Source organism: Cibotium barometz, chromosome 48 (genome assembly GCF_041138505.1).
Source record: "Cibotium barometz isolate CiBa-2024 chromosome 48, ASM4113850v1, whole genome shotgun sequence".
In the NCBI taxonomy this organism is placed as follows: Eukaryota; Viridiplantae; Streptophyta; class Polypodiopsida; order Cyatheales; family Cibotiaceae; genus Cibotium; species Cibotium barometz.
This window is the reverse complement of record NC_141093.1, coordinates 37,679,385-37,700,607: the sequence shown is the minus strand read 5'-3', so window position 1 is coordinate 37,700,607 and position 21,223 is coordinate 37,679,385. Positions and strand designations below refer to the sequence as shown.

At 46.0% G+C, this 21,223-nt stretch overlaps 1 protein-coding gene across 1 annotated transcript in view; it reads left to right on the top strand.

Moving 5' to 3' along the window:
- The window catches only part of LOC147611149 (DNA (cytosine-5)-methyltransferase DRM2-like), a 71,666-nt gene extending 53,408 nt beyond the window's left edge, over positions 1 to 18,258 (top strand). The window contains exon 6 of the mRNA XM_086785339.1: positions 16,724 to 18,258. Within this exon, the coding sequence (XP_086641465.1) occupies positions 16,724 to 18,034 (1,311 nt within the window). The 3' untranslated portion in view covers positions 18,035 to 18,258. The remainder of the gene's footprint in view (positions 1 to 16,723) is intronic.
- The last annotated feature ends 2,965 nt before the right edge of the window (positions 18,259 to 21,223 follow it).

Below are 21,223 nucleotides of genomic sequence, written 5' to 3'. Positions count from 1 at the left end.
CAAAGATTGATAAAATTCTGAAGCAATACCGCTCACCTTATCAGGCTCAATTTGAACCTCACCCTGTGAGTCCTGCAAGTACCTCACAGAATCCCTGCTATGGGAAGGCCTGTGCTGAAAAGAACTCTTTGTTGCATCTACCCATCTGAGTCCAAAAGGCCTTGTTCGCATGAAAGGCGAACTCAGCCCTCCTGTCCATGGCTAACTGCAGCTCTGCTCTAACTGTGGTCAAGAGGTCTGTAATCCTAGTCACATGTGGATGCTTTTCATGTTCCCTCTGAAGAGCACCAATCCTATGCCTCATAGCTCTCTCCTTGTCCAAAGCCTCCTTCCTCTTAGACAAGGCAGTGCGATGATAATGATGGCTGGTCCTCTCAAGAGCTAGCGCAATATTATGACGAGGATCAGGACCGTCACAAGATCTCCATATCTCTCTGATCTCAAGGGAAATGTCAGCATCAAGATAAAGAGAGTCAGGGATATGGACACGGGGAGAGGCCGAGCGAGCCCCAGGCTCCCTGAGACACAAAACGACGGGGCAATGATCGGATTTGGTGGTGCTAGGCATAATAGCAATGGTGCCTCCTCTGTCCAAGGACCAATCATCCACATAAAACCTGTCCAGACGTGCAAAGATGCTCTCATCCCCGCTCCTGCAGTTATGCCAAGAGAAAGATAAGGAATTTGGCCTTCTCTGGAAATCATCCTCAGCAATCCCTGCCAAAAAAGAAAAGCCTCTCCATATGAGGTTCGCTTCAAAGGCTCTAAACCCCATTCGCGTCCACCCTTCTTGTTAGAAGGTTGCTCAACCATATACCTCTCACGTTAGGTGCATAGATATTCAAGATTCCCAATTTTTGACCCTCATGCATGATCAAGATCCACTGCGCTCTAGCAGGGATGATAACACCGTGCCCAATAACATGAGGTATAATAGATGCTGCCACTGAAATACAAACACCCCCTCTAGTCCCAACTGCCGAGGACCAGAAGGTGTGGCGAGAAAGCATCTTACCAGTTTTGCCACTCTGAGATCTATCCAATTTGTGTTCCTGCAACAAAAGCACATCCATAGACCCTCCTGTAACAGCAAGGTGAAGCTGGTCCTTCAGAAGGCGCTTCCTACCATGGGTGGGAAGCCCTCCAAGGCTCTGAACATTCCATGAGACGATTCTCATGGAAGAGACGAGGGTTTGACCCCCGATCTAAGAAGACGATAGGCAGCTTGAGGACGCCTCTCATAATGCTGGAGGACGGGAAAATCCACGGGGCAAAGTGCACTGACATGCCCTTGTCCGTGGCCCTGCACAGTACCTGCATATGTACGAGAAACCTGTTCGCCCTGCGGGGCATCAAGGGCAATGGCATCATGCTGAAAATCCTGCAATACATGATCCCCACTGTGCTGAACATCCTGCATATCGCCCCCTCCAAGTAGAGAGGACTCAACAAAATCATCCTGATCTGAGATATCATCTCTCTGCAAAGATGCATCAGCTGACACATCCTGCATATCGCCCCCTCCAAGTAGAGAGGACTCAACAAAATCATCCTGATCTGAGATATCATCTCTCTGCAAAGATGCATCAGCTGACACATCCCTCTGACCAGAAACATCATCTATCTGTACATGATCCGAGGAGGCCTTCCCATCAATCGCACCAGGGGGGCGGGCGTGAGAGACAGCTCGCCACACCTGGCGGACTGAAGGACGGGAAGGAACCAAGGGAGGTGGTGTCATGGCCCTGTGAAAATGGAGCAGTACAAGTGTGGGCATGGTGGTTGCAGAGTCAGAATATTTTATGATTCACATGGGGGGTGCCCGGACAGAGTTTAAGATGTGTGGACATCCCTAGGTGTGAAGGGGGGAACTAGAAACATTAAGTTTTAATGTTTATTGAAGTTTGCCCCTAGGCCTTAGTGGCCCTAGGAACTTATTAAAGTTTGGGGCCCTAGGGATTAATTTGGGGAGGAGTTTTCTCTCTCTTCTCTCTCTCTCTTCCCTTTTTGGGGAATCGTGTAGCAAAAGTGGGAGTTCCTTCATGCGCATGTATTCTAACGTGGAAAAACACAGGAGAAGGGAGGCGGCTGCTGTTTTGCTGTGTACTGCTGCTGATTTTCTAAGTGTAGATCAGCCGTACAGCACTGTACGGCCAGATCTGTGTAAGCACTCTCTTTCTCTCTCTGGTACAGGCGGCGGGTCTTCTTCTCTCTGCTGGATTCTCTGCGCACAGGGTCTGGACAGACTGTACCAGCAGGTACAACAGCCAGTACAACACTGTACGGCTGCCGTACAGTGTACGGACAGCCAGGTACAGCAAGTACAGTTGCTGCAGGCTGCTGCAGGTGGTGCAAACAGGTGCTGGACAGACTGTTTACTCTGATTCAGGCAGGTACAAGAGTGGACAGCCGGCTGTTTGTGCAAGTACAACTCTTGGCACGTATCCCGAGGCGGTACAGACGGGTACTGTGCTGATTTTCAGATCTGTACTTTCAAGGACAGCATAGGAGTGAGCATCAGGAGGAGGATACAGGCAAGTGCAAGCACACGTGTGAAGCAGGGTTGTGGATTCAAGTGCCTGCAAGCACAGATTGGTGCTGTTGCTTCCTCCAGTGTTGTTTCGCGAGCTGAACTTGGTAAGCTCTGTTTCTGTTCATCTATCTCTCTTTCTACTGCTTGATGTCTGTTGCAGATATGTGTTATCTGGCCCCTTGTGAGAGGAGGGGTATGGCAGATTGACAAGGGATTAAGACAGAGATTGGACAGCACATGTATGTTTTGAGCTGAGAAGATGTATCATGCACTTGAGTTATGCCAGATGTATGCCCATGGCTGGCCTGCTTAGTGATCTTGGCTGATCAGAGGGAGGCACAGTGTGTTGTTTGAAGACACAGATCTGTGTGCATAGATCCTCTGTGCTGAGAAGGATTTGTGGGCCGTCAGATTGGACCTACAGGTGTAAACTCTTGGCTGGTCTTTGTGTTGTACTCAGCCATTCATATTATTTTAATTGAATAAAGAAATACCGCAAGGGGCGCCAAGCTTTGGGGCCAACAGGTGTCGCTGTGTTTTCAGATTTGGGCACTCTAGCTCCAATCTGTGTTTTGTTTCTCATCTAGACTACAAGTGGACGGGTGATTGCTCCTACCGCACTCTGGTTTTCTATCAGAGGCCGGTTTCAAGGTTCCGTTGCCGGGACCAATCATCAACTTTCTGAAGGGGGTGAGCTCGTGGTTGCTTTGGAGAAAGCCATCGCTGAAAATTCAGCAATCATGTCTGATACAGAGGAAGAGTACTTCTATCATGAAGAAGAAGAGCAAGAGACTTCTCCTGAAAGAGATGTATCTGAGGATATTTTTGCAGGAGAACAGGCTGCAGATGTTGAGCCTTATGAGGATGTAACACAGCCAGAAGATGTGCATGGTAAAGAGGATGATGATGCTCGGTTCAAAGATCGCTTGGCTAGTGTTATGGATACTTTTATGCAGCTCACTCAAAGCGAGAGATTTGCTGAATTTTTGCGATCTCGCACAGAGCCCCGCACAGAGCCCCAGAAAAAGAAGAAGAAGGTACGTTCGAAGAATCTTCCTCAGGGTCATAGTGGTGCCATCCCATAGGAACCATATTTTGGCCAGTTTCCGAATATGCAGCATGCTTATGGTGCAAACTCTCAGAGTTCCTTCTATGGACAGCCACCTATTCCCCAGCAGAACATGCATCCAGGTTATTTTGGTGGTGGCTCGGTGTTTCAATCCATGACTGGGGGTTATCCTCAGGGAGGCATGGGTATGTATGGGCCTTTTGGAGCCAATTTTCAGCCTGGCATGCAGGGGAATATGTATGGTGGTATGCAGTCCGGTATGGCTGGAAATATGTTTGCAGGCATGCAACCGGGGATGCAAGGCAATATGTTTGGTGGCATGCAGCCAGGTATGCATAGTGGAATGTATGGAAACATGGCTGGAATGTATGGTATGCCTGGCATGGGAATGGGAAATGTTGACCCAATGATGGGTATGAATGTTGGGGGCAGCAATCTTACGAAACCACTTCCATATGATAATCTAACGCCTATGGGAAAGGCGAAGGATTACAAGGAAGGGGGAGTTGCAGTGAAGTTTGACACTTTCAGTGGGGCCAAGGATAAATTGAAGGCACTTACCTTTTTACAGCAGTTTGATGCTGCTTTTTCTGGTGGGAATTACACAGAGTCCTCTAAGGTGAGGAAAGCTGCCACTTTTCTCAAGGGCAATGCTTTGCAGTGGTGGTCTACTCTTCTTTTGCAGGGCATAGCACCCACCACATGGGTCCAATTCAAACAGGTTTTCTCTTCCGTATGGCTCACATCTACATTCGAGGTGGATGTTATGACCGCATGGCACAAGCTAGATGCTTCAAAGTGTGATAGTTTGGAGGATTATAACAAGAAGTTTTGGGAAGCTCTACTCCCAGTGACTTCTTATCGTGCCGTGCCATTATCTGAGCAGGTTGAGAAATATTGTTGTGGGCTGCCCAAGGAGGTACGAGATTACTGTATAAAGACAAGAGTAACGAACATGTCACATATGATGGAAAATGCTATGACAGCTAATGCGTTACTCACAGGTGGTTCATCTGGATTTAAAGGCAGTAAGAAATTGAGCAAGAAAGCTGAAAAATTTGGGCATGCTTCTCGTGATGCTAAAGGGTCTACAGAGACAAAGTATAAGAAGTTGCCAATGCCCAAGAGGATTTCTGAGGAAAGACAGGCTTTGAGAGATGCTCAAAAGTGTTTTTACTGTACGGAAGAGGGGCATATGTCATTCAATTGTCCCAAAAGAACGTCCAAAAAGGACCCTGACAATAAAGGAGAGCCCAAGCCAAAGAAACAAAAGCCTTCTGCAGGCTTAGTTCCTGATCTTGTGGGGGAGCAGCTAGGTGGTGAAGCTACAGAGTTGTGCAGGGCATGGGGCAAAGTGAGAGATCAGAATGCTTTGATCTTCTTTGACACAGGTGCTAGAGCCAACTTCATTTCACCAGATTTGGCTGGCCGATTGGGGATTCGCGCAGAGGAGATGGGGCCGTTACATGAGGCAAATATGGCTTGTCCAGGGTATGCAGAACCCGTTACTCCTATCATTGGGAAGCTTCGGCTTCATTTGCAGGGTTATGTGGACAGCGAGGAGTTCTTCATCATGCCTTTGGATGGCTGTGATGTTTTGTTGGGGATGCCATGGTGCCACAGGGTACATGCGGTGGTGGATACTTACAATAGGAAAATTACTCTGACTCATAGAGGGAAAGAGCATGTATTGGATGTAAAACTCAAAGGGGAATCTGTTCCTATTGTATCCGCTTCGGCGATTTCATCAGTAATGAAAAAGCATCTTTCCGCGTACTTGATTTATGTAAAGGATGCACAGGATGATGAGTCTAAGTCTAATTTGTCAATGTTAGATAAGGACAGGGCTGATTTCTTAAGTGGGTTTCAAGACTGTTTTTCCGAGTCATTGCCAGGAGAATTACCTCCTGAGAGGCCAGAAGATCATGCCATAGATCTGATTCCTGGTAGTACTCCACCGAATAGACCACCGTACCGTGTTAGTGCAGCCCAACAGGAAGAGATTATGAGTCAGGTGCAGGAGCTATTGAATAAGGGGTTGATTCAGCCTAGCTCATCACCCTTTTGCTCACCTGTGCTCTTAGTGCAGAAGAAGGATGGTTCTTGGTGCATGTGTATAGATTACAGGGCGCTGAATAAGAATACCATCAAGAATCGATTCCCCATACTGAGGATCGATGACATCTTGGACCGCTTACAGGGCTCCACAATTTTTAGTCGTATTGACTTGAAAAGCGGGTATCATCAGATACGCATTAGACCCGAGGATGTGCATAAGACAGCATTCCGAACCACGTTTGGGTTGTATGAGTTCTTGGTTATGCCCTTTGGTTTGACAAATGCGCCTGCCACATTTAACAGAATGATGGACAGGATTTTCAGGCCTCATAGAGAGTTTGTGGGCACATTCTTTGATGATATGATTGTGCATTCACAAACTGAGGAAGAGCATAGAAGGCATTTGGCCATTGTGTTTGCAGAACTCAGAAACCATAGATTGGTGGTTAATGGTAAGAAGAGTGAGTTTTTCTTGCAGGAGATACATTTCTTGGGACATATTGTGTCTGGTCATGGAGTCCGTATGGATCCAGCAAAGGTGGAAGCAATACTTAATTGGCCAGCTTTGAGGACTGTGCATGATGTACGTAGCTTTCTAGGATTGTGTTCCTATTACAGGCGTTACATACGGCACTTTGCTGAAATTGCTTCGCCTCTTCATGCTTTGACGAAGAAAGCAACTCCGTTTAGATGGGCTGATCGGGAAATTACAGCATTCAAAAAGCTCAAAGAAAAGCTTACTTCGGACCCAGTATTGGTGTTACCGGACCTCCGAAAGGCTTTTGTTGTCCAGTGTGATGCATGTGGAAGTAGCATTGGTGCAGTTCTCATGCAAGAGGGACATGTGATAGCCTATGAGAGTAGAGTTTTGCAAGATGCTGAGAAGCATTTACAGGTGTATGAGAAAGAGATGTTGGCTGTAATTCATGCTCTTTCTACATGGAAACACTACTTGCTTGGGGCTGATTTCACTGTGTAGACAGATCATCAGACCTTGCGTTATTTCCTCACGCAGACTAAGCTTTCAGAGAAGCATATGCGTTGGGCAAACTTTTTGTCAATGTTTCACTTCCAGATTGTGCATGTGGAAGGCAAAAAGAATGTAGTGGCAGATGCTTTGTCACGCAAGCCACAGGTCTCTGCAGTTTCACTTGCTTATCATCATGAGCTTGATGAAATGAAAGAGCAGTATGCCCATGATGAGGATTTTGAAAGGTTGTATGATCAGATGTCTGAGGGTCAGCGGCATGAGCATTACACTCTCAGAGATGGGTTTTTATTGATGCATGGCAGACTGTGTGTTACCAGGCCATTGCGACTCAAGGTTATGATTGAAAGTCATGCTCCACCGTACGCAGGTCATAGAGGTATTGACGCCACGGTCAAAGCAGTGGAGACTTTCTTTTATTGGCCAACCTTGAGAAGAGATGTTGATGCCTTTGTGAGGCAATGCATCGTATGTCAGAAGGTAAAGTTTGACCATCAGAAGACACCAGGGTTATTACAACCTTTACCTATTCCGGATAGACCTTGGGAGAGCATTGCCATGGATTTTGTATTTGATCTTCCACGGACACAAACGGGAAATGATGGCATCTGGACTATCATATGCAGGTTCAGTAAGCAGGCACATTTCATTCCCGTGAGGAAGACAATTAAAGTGGATCATATGGTGAAGTTGTTCATGGCGAACATCTTCAAGTATCATGGCTTGCCTACGTCTATCATTAGTGACCGTGATCCACGGATGACAAGTTTGTTTTGGAGAGGGTTGTTTGACAACATGGGTTCAACTCTCAAGTTTTCATCGTCATTTCATCCACAGACAGATGGTCAGTCAGAAGAGGCTAACTCTACAGTGTTGGATCTTCTCAAGTGTTATGTGTCAGAGCACAAGCAACAATGGGAAAAGTATCTTCCTTTGGTGGAGTTTGCATATAACAACACTGTACATAGCTCGACAGGCAAGGCGCCTTTTGAGATTGTAGAAGGAGGGAAGAAGGTTCCACCCATTTTGCATACAAAGGATAAGATCTTTGAGGCTGATCAGTATGTGGAGAGCTTGGATGAAGCTTATCGGAGAGTTAAGTTGGCCCTCCAGAAAACTCAGCTGAAGCAAAAGAAAGCCGCAGACCGTCACAGACGTGATTTACAGTTTGCATTGGGTGATTGGGTTCTTTTGCGCTTTGAAAAGGCTAGACTCAAGAAGATGAAGGGTAAAGAGCGCTTATTCCCTAAGTTGAGCATGCGATATTATGGGCCTTTTCAGGTTTTGGAAAAGATTGGTGAGGTAACCTATCGTTTGAAGTTACCAGATCACTGGAGGATTCACAATGCTTTTCACGTGAGTCTTCTTAGACCTTTCCGTGGGGATGTGCCTGAGGATGTATCAGATGAGGCTCAGCCGGAAGTTGAGGAACTTGATGAGGTTCTGATTCCAGAGCAGATACTGGCACATAAAGAAAGGAAGGTACGAGGTAAAGTTTCCCGTCGCTATCTTGTGAAGTTCAAGAACTATTCACCGATGGATGCGAAGTGGATGGAGGAAGGTGACTTAACAGATTCACCTCAGGTTTTGCAGCTTTATCTCGATGCCTTTGAGTTAGAGCCGACTCTTATTGTGGCTCATTCAGGTTCAGCAGAGCATGGGTCTGGAGCATTACCTGATGCTCAAGAGGGGGGTAGCACCTCCACTCCCTTGATACAGACAGGCTCAGATGACATCTAGAGGTCGCTTGATGCAGATTTTATCTCATCCGAAGGTACTGAGGCTGACAGTACATCTGTTTATGGGACTTCTATGATATATGTGTACTAGTCACATGGAGATTTTTGTGGATATGTATGGTTCACAGTGGTATACAACTTGGACTATTACTATGCCATTGGTTTGCAGTGAATGTTGATACATGTGTATGGCTCAGAGAGATTGGGACGCTGATCTTGCCATATTGTATATTTCACTTTGGATATTTTGATGCATCACCAGAATGCAATCGAGGACGCTTGCCATCTTTCAAGAGGGGGGTATGTCATGGCCCTGTGAAAATGGAGCAGTACAAGTGTGGGCATGGTGGTTGCAGAGTCAGAATATTTTATGATTCACATGGGGGGTGCCCGGACAGAGTTTAAGATGTGTGGACATCCCTAGGTGTGAAGGGGGGAACTAGAAACATTAAGTTTTAATGTTTATTGAAGTTTGCCCCTAGGCCTTAGTGGCCCTAGGAACTTATTAAAGTTTGGGGCCCTAGGGATTAATTTGGGGAGGAGTTTTCTCTCTCTTCTCTCTCTCTCTCTTCCCTTTTTGGGGAATCGTGTAGCAAAAGTGGGAGTTCCTTCATGCGCATGTATTCTAACGTGGAAAAACACAGGAGAAGGGAGGCGGCTGCTGTTTTGCTGTGTACTGCTGCTGATTTTCTGAGTGTAGATCAGCCGTACAGCACTGTACGGCCAGATCTGTGTAAGCACTCTCTTTCTCTCTCTGGTACAGGCGGCGGGTCTTCTTCTCTCTGCTGGATTCTCTACGCAGAGGGTCTGGACAGACTGTACCAGCAGGTACAACAGCCAGTACAACACTGTACGGCTGCCGTACAGTGTATGGACAGCCAGGTACAGCAAGTACAGTTGCTGCAGGCTGCTGCAGGTGGTGCAAACAGGTGCTGGATAGACTGTTTACTCTGATTCAGGCAGGTACAAGAGTGGACAGCCGGCTGTTTGTGCAAGTACAACTCTTGGCACGTATCCCGAGGCGGTACAGACGGGTACTGTGCTGATTTTCAGATCTGTACTTTCAAGGACAGCATAGGAGTGAGCATCAGGAGGAGGATACAGGCAAGTGCAAGCACACGTGTGAAGCAGGGTTGTGGATTCAAGTGCCTGCAAGCACAGATTGGTGCTGTTGCTTCCTCCAGTGTTGTTTCGCGAGCTGAACTTGGTAAGCTCTGTTTCTGTTCATCTATCTCTCTTTCTATTGCTTGATGTCTGTTGCAGATATGTGTTATCTGGACCCTTGTGAGAGGAGGGGTATGGCAGATTGACAAGGGATTAAGACAGAGATTGGACAGCACATGTATGTTTTGAGCTGAGAAGATGTATCATGCACTTGAGTTATGCCAGATGTATGCCCATGGCTGGCCTGCTTAGTGATCTTGGCTGATCAGAGGGAGGCACAGTGTGTTGTTTGAAGACACAGATCTGTGTGCATAGATCCTCTGTGCTGAGAAGGATTTGTGGGCCGTCAGATTGGACTTACACGTGTAAACTCTTGGCTGGTCTTTGTGTTGTACTCAGCCATTCATATTATTTTAATTGAATAAAGAAATACCGCAAGGGGCGCCAAGCTTTGGGGCCAACAGGTGTCGCTGTGTTTTCAGATTTGGGCACTCTAGCTCCAGTCTGTGTTTTGTTTCTCATCTAGACTACAAGTGGACGGGTGATTGCTCCTACCGCACTCTGGTTTTCTATCAGAGGCCGGTTTCAGGTGGCGCCTGAGAAGCACGCTTACGAGGCCTCCTGTGACCTCGAGCCCGAGGACAATCTCGAGCAAAGTGATCCTGTTGGTGACAAACCCGGCACTGATCGGGTTTACCTGCAATCTCCATACGTTGCTTCAAAGGGCCACAAGGGCCCGGAAGCAAAACATAGTCCTCAAAGAGCTCAATGTCACGGGCAAGAACCATGACCCTGGGGGACAGCATCCGCCGAGGCAGTGACCACCTGGGCAGAAGATGTCGGCAAGGAGTGAAATGGGGGCACTTGAAGAATCAGCCCAAAGGCAGACCCGATGGCCTCTAACATAGGCCAATATGCGCGAGGAAGACCTGGGAATCTGAGAGTAATTGGGAAACGGTTCCGGTCTTCCTCAACAGGGTCAAAATAATGGAATGGGATGAACAGAGAGAATGTGGGTACTAGTTGATGGCGCCATGAGTTTGAAGCGGACTGTCCAAAGGACCTTCCAAAATTGGAGCGGGATGTCATCCGGATGGTGAAAGGAGCATGTGGTGGGTTTCACGGACCAAGGGTTTGTGAATGAACCAAAGTTTTTCTTTTTCTTTTTCTTTTTTTTTTCTTTTGTTGTTTTTTTTCTTTCAAAGAAGGGGTTGAGCTATGGGGAAGAAGAGGCAGCAAGGGGGGTTGCGGGGCGATAAGCTTTGATCCTGGAGCCCTTGACTAGGGGAAGAAGTAGACCGTCCAAGGTGCGGAGTTGCACGGCTCCGTTAGGAAGGATTTGGTGGACCCTGCCAAGCTGGGACGAGCTTCTTTGCCTGTTTCAAGTAACGGGCTTGGTACACCAAGACCAGTTGGCCGTCCTGAAACTGGGGCCTCCTGAGATTGCGGTCATGCCATGCTTTCCTTTTGTTTTGTTCCACCTCCAAAGCCTGGCTAGCTAGTGCCCAGGTTTCATCCAAAATGGTCAGGTAGAGCACTGATGCACTGTGGGTGGTGTCCTCTTGGTGGAAGGTGCCTACCGTGTAGGACCCTTGGTTGAATTCGAAGGGCAAAACGGCCTCTAAACCGTGAACCAGCTGAAAGGGGCTATGCCGTGTAGCGGCTTTGAAGGCGGTTCGGTAAGTTCATAAGGTGCCGAGAAGGGCCTCTGACCAGTGACTGGGATGTTGATGGCACATCTTGCAGAGTAAGTGACAGCACATCTTGCAGAGTAAGTGACAGAGCACCTATTGGTGCTTTCTGCCTGCCCATTGGCCCGGGGGTAATAAGCACACGACTTGCAGTGGAAGATTTTATAGCTGCTTAGTAAGGTGGTGAGTCACTGGTGATTTCCAAGCCACAACCAAAGCGAACCAGGATGTGCTCATATAAGAAACGAGCCACTGTGTTGGTCGTGCAATCCTGGGTGGCCTGGCCCCCTGCCCACTTGGTCGCGTAATTGGTGGTGAGGACAAGAATGTGTCTGCATCTGCTAGGATGTGCCATTGGGTCGATGGGTCCCACGAAATCAGGACTCCATTTCTCAAATGGAGACCAAGCTAGGGAAATCTAAAGGGGCGGGTGGTGGTTTTGACGGGTGGGTTTGGGCCGCACCTTTGGCAAGTGTCACAAGATTTTGCAAACTGGATAGAATCTTTGAACATGGTGGGCCACCATAGGCCATGTTGGAACAGAAGGGCGCCCAAGATGTGGCCGGGATAGTGACCACCACCAGGGCCGGAGTGTGCATCTTTGACCAGGTGTGGCACTTCATGAGGACTGATGCACCTGCGTAAAATACCATCATGACCAGCCTTGTAGAGTTGGCCTTGGAAGGGACGGCTTTTCACCAGAAGTTAGACGCTTGTCCCTGGGGGTAGCACCCACTGGAAAGTGTCTTGTAGAGAGCAAAGCAAGGATATCCCCATACCAATCCGGAGCACATCAACTTTGAAAAGAACACTATCAGGAAGGTCATCCTCAATACCTGTTGCCGGCACCCTTGTGCCGATACGGGAAAGGTCGTCCGCCATGACATGATCTTTGCCTGGTCGGAGCAGGATCTCAAAGTTGAATTCTTGGAAGAGCAGCAGCCACCGCCAAACCCGACCAGCCACCTGTGGTTTATTGAGAAGATACTTTAGGGCATGATGGTCCATTGAGAAGATACTTTAGGGCATGATGGTCCGAGATGACAATGAAGTGGGATCCCAAGAGATAGTGATGGAACTTCTGGCAAGCATACACAATAGCCAAGCTTTCCCTCTTAGTGGTGGTGTAGTTCTGTTCAACGGGTGTGAGAAGGCGGCTAGCATAATAGATGGGTATGTCCATCTTGTATTTCTCACTGGGCTGAGTAAGTACTGCTCCGGATGGCAGTGAGGCTGGCATCAGTATGGACATGGAAGATTATCGTCCAGTCGGGAGGAATGAGGATGGGAGCTTCGGTGACGTGCTTTTTAAGGTAAGTGAATGTAGTAGAGGCCGGGTCGGACCACTGGAAAATGGCGGATGGCTTGACTAGCCGGGTGAGTGGAAGAGTCACGTCGGCATACGTGTCGATGAAACGACAATGGTAGCTGGTGTGTTCGACAAAAATCTGGGTGCCTTTTGGGCTGATGGGAGGAGGAAGATGAAGGATGGCAACCATTTTGTCCGGGTCGGGAGCCAAGTCTCGGAAGAGATGATGTGACCTAGGAGGGTGCCGTGGACCACTAAGAAATTACACTTAAAGCGGTTAAGCTGGAGTTGGAAGGAGCAACACTTGGCAAAGACCAGAGCTAATTGAGAAAGATGTTCTGAAAAGGCCTCTACCCTAGAGACAAGTTGTGTACCGGTGAAATTAGAAAGATCGTCAATGAAAGTACGGAGAAAGCTGAGGAGGTACTCCCTGAAGATATCGGTGACAAGCCGTTGGAAAGTGGCCGGAGCATTACACAGCCCAAAGGGCATTACACAGAGAAAGCTGAGGAGGTACTCCCTGAAGATATTGGTGACAAGCCGTTGGAAAGTGGCCGGAGCATTACACAGCCCAAAGGGCATCTGGTTGTAGACGTAGGTCCCCCATTAGGTGACGAAAGCGGTCTTGGCCCGATCATCAAGGTGGATGGCAACTTGGTTATAGCCACTAAACCCATCCATAAAGCTGTAGAGGGCATGTCTGGCCACATCCTCTAAGACCCAATCCATGAATGGAAGGGGAAATCCATCCTTGATAGTAGCTTTGTTAAGAGATCAAAAGTCCACACAGACACTGATCTTATTGGTCTTCTTTGGCGAGATCACTATGGGAGAAAGCCATTCAGAGTGTTCCGCCGGAGAGATGATTTGGGCATCCTCCATCTTTTCCAATTCTACTTTGACAGCTTCTGCGTACTTTGGGTTGAGCTTGTAGGCGCGCGCCCACGAATGGGTCGAGTGCCCTCCTGGAGAGGAATGGTGTGGACACCAATGGCAACTCGAGCACCTTCCAAGTCTTTGTATGTCCATGCAAAGACATCCTTATAGGATGGGAAGACAAGGCCTTCATCTTTCATCAGCCAAGAAGTGGTTGTCGGAGAGATGGAAGAAGAAATGGGAGCTACTGTGGCACCATAGATTCCTTGATCCAGACCTTCCTCCAATTTGAGTTCCTGGGGGCCATGCTTTTGAGGAATCCACAATCGGTCGGAACTCCAATCGTGTAGAACACCTGTACTCCTCAGCCATGGATGACCAATGAGTAAAGAGTGAGCCCCTCTGACTTCAGGAAGCCAGATCACCACAGAGTCGAGTAGGAATGGGATCCCTTGGATGACTACAGTGACTCCTTTCACTAGGCTGATAGGGGTCACCTCCCGTTGGTCAGCCATCCTAACACAGAAGTTGGCTGGCCACGTCACCTTGAGGCCTACTGCATGTAGTGTGAATTCCAGCATGAGGTTCACCCCAAAGCCACCGTCGACAATTGCCTGAGAAAGTGGGGTACCATGAATCTCTAAAGATAGGCGGGGGCTCCGGTAGTCTGTAAGGGATGGATTGGTACGGCTAATACCCATGCAACTGGCAACACCATAGGGAAGTGGAAACCCACCCGACTACCCACCACTAGAATTGGTGGACGTGCCATTGAGTTGCTCCGATAGTGTACTGATACATTGTCGGATGTTTGGGCTAATCCGGAGCTGATCAAAGAGGTTCACTGACATGGTATTTCTTTAGTATATTTAGTCCACCATGCATTTTAGATGTGCAGACCAAAGATCATCTCAAAAGACGGAGTGCTCTTGTATGATGCTTGGTTTTCTACAACAATTCCAAGGCACATAGCTGTGTGTTACATTGTTTTCAATACTAAGCATGAGACAGTCAACTCATGAGAATTTTTTATTGCTCTATCTATTCTTAAACAAAAGTGGAAAATTGCATCTATGGATTTTGTAGTGGGTTTGCCTAGGACTCAGCATGACCATAATCCTTTCTTAGTAGTGGTAGATCACCTAACTAAGATGGCACACTCCATTCTTTGTAGTGAAGAAGGTGCAAGCGCTGTAAGTAGCAGACTCGTTTAGCTGAAATGAGTTTCACTAGTCTCTGTCTAATCTTGGCATAGAATGCTATAAAAGGAAGTATCTCACCCTGGTAAGTAGTTCCTCAGTGTCACCATACGGTGCACAATAGGGTGACCCTGGCTACCTTCGTGCATTCTTTTTTAAATAGGTAGATGTTTGAAGGGAAGTTAGCCACTGCCATCATGCATAGGGTTTAGTTTAAGAGAGAAACCAACCCCCATAAAATGGGATTAGTTACTATTGTGTGATAGAAGCAAGTGCAATTTAGGGTATAAGTGGAGAAACAGGTTGCGTAATCCATCACATATTCTGTTCTCATTCCTATAAAAGACTTACATGAGTAGCCATGTACAGGTGGACCTATCTTGTGTCACTATGAAAAAAAGAAGGATTGATAAAGTTTCCTACCAATGACCAAAATATGTTGTTATAGCTCCACAGAATCCATATTGCTTAGAGAGAAATGAAATGATATATTAACGTCTCTAAGAGGCCATAATGGCCTATGAGACCAAAACTGAGAGTACATCTGAAGTTGGTGTCTCATCAAAGAGAACAACTAAATGAGACTAAAAAGTACAATAAACTGATTGTCCTACAGTTATAAGGACAGAACTGTAAGACTCCGAGATGATACTGAGTAGAAAATACTGGAAAATACTAAAAAATGTATATTAGGTAGATCCATGTATGCTGATCAGTTGAAGTGTTGCCCTCTCCTTAGATCAAGTATCTCTGCCATGGGGTTGTCTAGAATGGAGAGGTCGTAGAAGCGAGGTAGGCGCCTCCGACGCCGAGCAATAATGGCTCTGATCTGGCAATGGTGAGGATGCTGTGGTCGGGATCCTGGTGGGCGTGGCCGACGAGCATGACATAAGATAACTGCTCTATCAGTGGTGACTCCCTGGGAGCGTGGTCGGTGCCCTGATGGCCCAATGGAGGAGGTATCAGGAGGTGTGTGGGCTGGGTTGCTGGTGTCGGTGCTGCTCCTGAGCTCAAGTAGAAACAATCCGAGGCATCTCTGATCCTCAAACTCCATGACCCTGCGTAACGGCCCAAAACCCTCTCGGAAAAGAGAGAGAGAGAGAGAGAGAGAGAGAGAGAGAGAGAGAGAGAGAGAGAGAGAGAGATTTGCTTGATATCACTCTCAGCTGACCAGGTCTATCATAAGCTTGTATCAGAGAAAGATTGGGTTTCAGCCAAGGCCAATAAGGTGTGGGGATTGCACAAGTCTAAATCATGGTGTGGCAGAAAACTCTAATGCGTGGTTGGAGTCTAAACTCCCTTACCAAGGTAAGGTTTTCATTTGGAGGATGTTGGTGGGAGGGTTACCTACACGGGATCAGCTCAGCCGTCGTAAAATTACATTGGCCTCTTGCTTCTTCTGCACGACATGCACTGAAACAGTTATGCATCTGTTCATGAGTTGTCCAGTGGCCAGTCAGATTTGGTCTTTTGTCTCTCGCGTTTGGGAGGCAGTAGAGAGGTCTACTGTTTCGGCTCATCAGTGGATATTTGGGATTTGTCCTCAAGTCATTACTTCGGACAGTCACCTTGTGATATTCCATTTCCTTAGATGGACAGGACTTTGGCATATTTGGACTACACGGAATGGGTTCATTTTTGATTCCTTGTCTGGAATACATGGGAACATTCTACGTATCCGCGGTTTGCTGCTTTGGCAGTTTTCTTCTTTTCTCTCAGCTCAGCTATTGGATGTAGATGTTATTTCGTTATGGTCTACGGTGGCTCGGCTGGCTCATCTTTGATGCTTTTATCTGGGATGCTTATTTGGCTAGGAGGCTTTCTTATTAGTGTACAGGTTTGCATGGTCATGATCCTTTAGAGGATCTTTTGTGGGGGTTTTGTTTGGGGCCATAGGTTCTGTGTGAGCCATGTGGCTGATGTACATTTTACATATAATATAAAACACCATTTCACAAAAAAGAAAAAAAGAAAAAAAAAGAGAGATTTGCTTTCAAGTGCTTGTTTTAATTGACATTTGTTGCACTCTTTTTCTGTTTCGTTTTAAATCATCGTATAAGTGTAATGCTATTGTCATGTTTCTTGATTGACATTTAGGAAATGAGAATGTCTGGGCTAGACTCTGGTCCATCATGCATTCCAAGTGTACACATTGCTGCTGACAGAACAGACAGCACACTAAAGAGGCTATGGGAAGAATCTGAGATTTTTTATGAAGAAAATCAAATTTTGTTTTCCTCTAGCGAAAGTGAAGGCTGCATCATGGTATCATCGCCGAGAAAAGAAAAAGTAAAGCTGAAAGGGCCCAACAGCAGGAAGAAGCTATCACGTGTGAAACAAGATAAATACATGCCGTCTTCCAAGATAGATTTTGGAAGCATGACAGGATTTGGTGTGCCTGGACATCTCCCACTTTTGGGGCATAGAAAGTTAAACCCACCCATGGCAGGGCCGCCTTATTTCTACTTTGAGAATGTGGTAACATTGCCATCTGCTTGGGATACTATTCAACGGCACTTTCATGGAGTTGACCCAGAATTTGTCGACTCCAAATACTTTTCGGCATCGAAGCGGGAGCGGGGATACGTCCACAACCTTCCCATTGAAGGGAGAGAACTCATCATACAACCACCACCCATGACCATCAAAGAGGCATTCCCTGAAACAAAAGAGTATTGGCCTTTCTGGGACAAAAGGACAAAGCTAGAATGCATCACAAAAAAGAGGGCCTCAGATCTAACGTGTGGCAAGGTGAGAGAGATGATTGCTCAATATGAAGGAACAGATATCTCTCTACAGGAACAGCAGGGAATTCTGAGTATGTGCAAAGAGTGGAACTTGGTCTGGGTGGGTCCCGGGCAGGTGGCACCACTAGAGCCGCACGAGATTGAAATGCTTCTAGGCTTGGACCATGATCATACACGGGGCTCATTTACCATGACAGAAAGATTAGAGGCACTAGGGAACTCTTTCCAGATAAACACGGTCGCCTACCATCTGTCACCTTTACGTAGGATTTACTCCCATGGGGTAAATGTTCTGAGCCTATTTGCAGGGATTGGAGGGGCTGAGATGGCACTGCACAAAGATGGAATTTTTCTCAAATGTGTTGTATGTGTAGAGATCAAAGAGAAGTGCAGGAATGTGGTAGAGAGCTGGTGGAAGAAGAGCAACCAAGAAGGGAGGCTTATATTGATGGCAGATGTTCAGAGCCTGACCAATGATGTGTTGTCGGAGATTGTCGAGCAAGTTGGTGGGTTTGACCTCATTATTGGGGGCAGCCCGTGCAGTGATCCATCAGGGGTTACTGCATTGGGTCTTGATGAGGAAGATTGCCGCCTTTTCTACGAGTTTCCACGTGTACTCAACATGGTGAAGCAGCTCATGGGTGCACACAAGAGCAGATAGCTTCTACACAGGGGTTACAGGAGAACTATTCTCCTCAGTGTTCATCATATTCCCAATTTTCAAAAATAAAATACATTGGATCAATCAATTCGATTTGTAGATACCATGCAGGCTTGTTTTGAAAGGGTAATAAAAACCCATTGAACAATGTGGAATGCTTAAAGCCTCTTGAGTTTTTCTGGTCTGATTGTATGAAAGCCTTCAAGGCCAGAATTCTATTCAAATACTAATGTGGCATGTCACGCCGTTGACACACTTTCTTCTTGCCTACAGTAAACAATCCACCTAGGATGGACTCTAATGGTTGCAGCATCTAGTTTGTGACTTATTTTTGCATGCATAAGAAAATGAGTATGTGGATCAGAAGTAATGGTTGCCAAGAGTCCATATCTCACTGGAAAAGCAGTGACCTATTGTCAGGCGGGGAATGAATGACATTGACAGCCATTACAAGTAGTCATGTGTAATTAGGAAGGGACATCAAGGTCAAGGAAACATTAGCTTTATAACAGAAGATATCACATGATGTGGCATGCTATTGATGGTTAGTTTGGCAAGTCAGCATACTAATATCTAACTCCACCAGTGCTAATGTTGCAAGGTCTGACAAAAAAACCATTTTTATCATTAAAGAGACCTATTGTAAAGCTTGGATTTGCATTCAATCATGGTGTCGGTAGATCTTTAGATTACATGAAGTGAGTTATTGCTCTCTTACTAGCATGTGTTTACTAGTTGAATGTACCCTATAATTGTTTTATTTCCTTTCCAAGCATTCTTATTCTATATGCTAACTACATACTTGGAGGTCTCTAGAGCTATTTGTCCTTGCTTCTTGCAATATATTTCAGCATGTGTATTCACTGCCCCCCGTGTGTTGCTTTCAGGGTGGGGGATGTTTTACTTTCTATTTTTCCAGGAGATATCCTCTACAGTCAAAAGATTTGGGAGATTAATTGTATGTAGGTGCCCACTTGGGAGATCATTGCGAGCATTACAGCATGGCAGATTTGGAAAGCCAGATGCACGCAGGCTTTGTCATTCATATTTATGATGCTCAATGTATATGCAGCATATGGAGTGATATCATTCACACTCTTAATGGCCACATGGGCCCACACACACTAGATTGGTTGAAATCTCCCTATATTCTGGGATGAGGATTTTCCTTTCCATTTTCGGGCTTATAGTGGTGATTTTGTACTATTTCCATTTTCGGTGCTGAAAGCCTTATTAATTTTTTGGATATAAACCAATGCTCTTAGTAGCTCTCAGTGGTAGTAGACAATCAGCTCCTTCAGCTGTTGATGTCATCTTTAGGCCTGAAGAAGAATGCCAATCCTTATGATGCTCCCTTTTTGGTGATTGAGGGATATAACATTCTCTATCTTTGATCTCTTTTTTTGCATTTTCTTTCTTCCTCCACATAGTAGCTCTTTTTATTGCAAAGCACTTAACTTCCTTCTTCTTGGATTGATTGTGATTACGATGAATATATATTTGTATGTATTAATGCATTGGACTTCCTTGAGAATCATTAATACTATTTCTACACTCCAAACATCGGATTATCATGGTTGGGTTGTATATCATTATGGTCTAATCTTGGAATCAAATCACTCAAAAATGACAAAGCTGGTAGTCTCCTTTATCTTCCTTGATTGCAAGAGCATGAGAGCACAAGAATGGTTTGATTTGATTAGCTTAAGAAGTGCTCTGAGAATGGCTTCCTCTTTGACTACATCTGTAGTAGGGACGTCTTGAAATTTGCACATGAAAGTGATAACATAATTTTGCTGAAATCCATGGATCAAGATCTCCTACTAGCAAAACATCTATCTAATCAAGCCTAATCTTACACTAATTAAACATGATTAATGTGATTAAACTAAGATAGATGTAATTGAAGTTTACTCATGATGATGAGTGTGTGTAATAGACTCAAGCACAATTAGGTTACAAGATTAAGACTGGAACTCATAGAGGCTTGAGATGTGTGCAAATGATATGATTTCGTTGCTTTTTCTTTAATTTTCAAATTGGAGGACTTACCCCTTCCAACAAGTGATGGGATTCTTGAAGCCAAAGGAGGAGGAAAAGGTTGTTGCCTTCTACTCCATTCAGTTTGGATGGCGAATGGAGAGATGTGAGATGTATAGGTGATAACCCTTGACTCAACTTTGTAATCTGTCCAGTAAGAATAGTGGGTTGCTCTAGGAAGCATTGGTATATTGATCCTTCCCCAATGATGGTTACTCATGGTTCGTGGCGCCTATTATAAGATATCTACATTGGTGTAGACATTTATCAGATGGTAGTGATCTGCATGAACAGGCTTAATATAGCCGGGGGACACTTTTTCCTCATTAGAGAGTTTTTTTTCTTGGAATGTGAACGCCCTCCTAACTCTTATCATTTGCGTATTGTTTATGGTTTGTACTTGGCACCACTCATTATCTAATCCTATCACTATCGAGTTGTGCGCTCTCTCTCTCATGACTATGTACTTGCTTTGAACTTTGAGTGTGGGTGTGTGCTTTTGCTCCAAACCTCTAACCAAACATCTGGTAGTATCAAAGCAGGTTCTCCTTCATGTTGTCGTCTATTAGAGCATGTCATTGCCTCCATCCTTAGCAATGTCGATCCATGCTATTTGTCTTGCTCCCATTCTTTGCTCAACCTATGCTCCATGGCACTTCTCTTCATGCTAGTTGGTGGCACCACCACCGTCGCTCAACTTAGTTGTCTAGGGAGGTAAGAACTTGGGCGACAGTGGACCGAGCTCAGCCCCTTCATGCCTTACCCAAGAACCCATGATTTTTGACCTCCTCTACGGCCCAATCTTGGATATTCTTAGCATTGATGAGATCTATTTGGATAGGTCTCTCGTGCCTATTGTCCTCAATGCATTGCCAAGTACTTATCAGGGTTTTCCTTCTACTATCATGCTCATGAATGAAGGGCAATCCAAATGCATTGCCATTATCAAGGTTTTGTTTCTACTATCAGGCAAATGAAGTCACTTTTGATGAGTTAGTTTATGTGTTCTTGCAAGAAGAGAAATCATGGCAAAACAAGTCTATCTTGCATATTGGGGATCAGGCTTTTGCTACCAGTCAAAAAGGCAAACGCAAAGTCTCTTCATAGGGTGGCTACAAGCCAAAGGCAAACTCAGCCCAATCCTCTGGC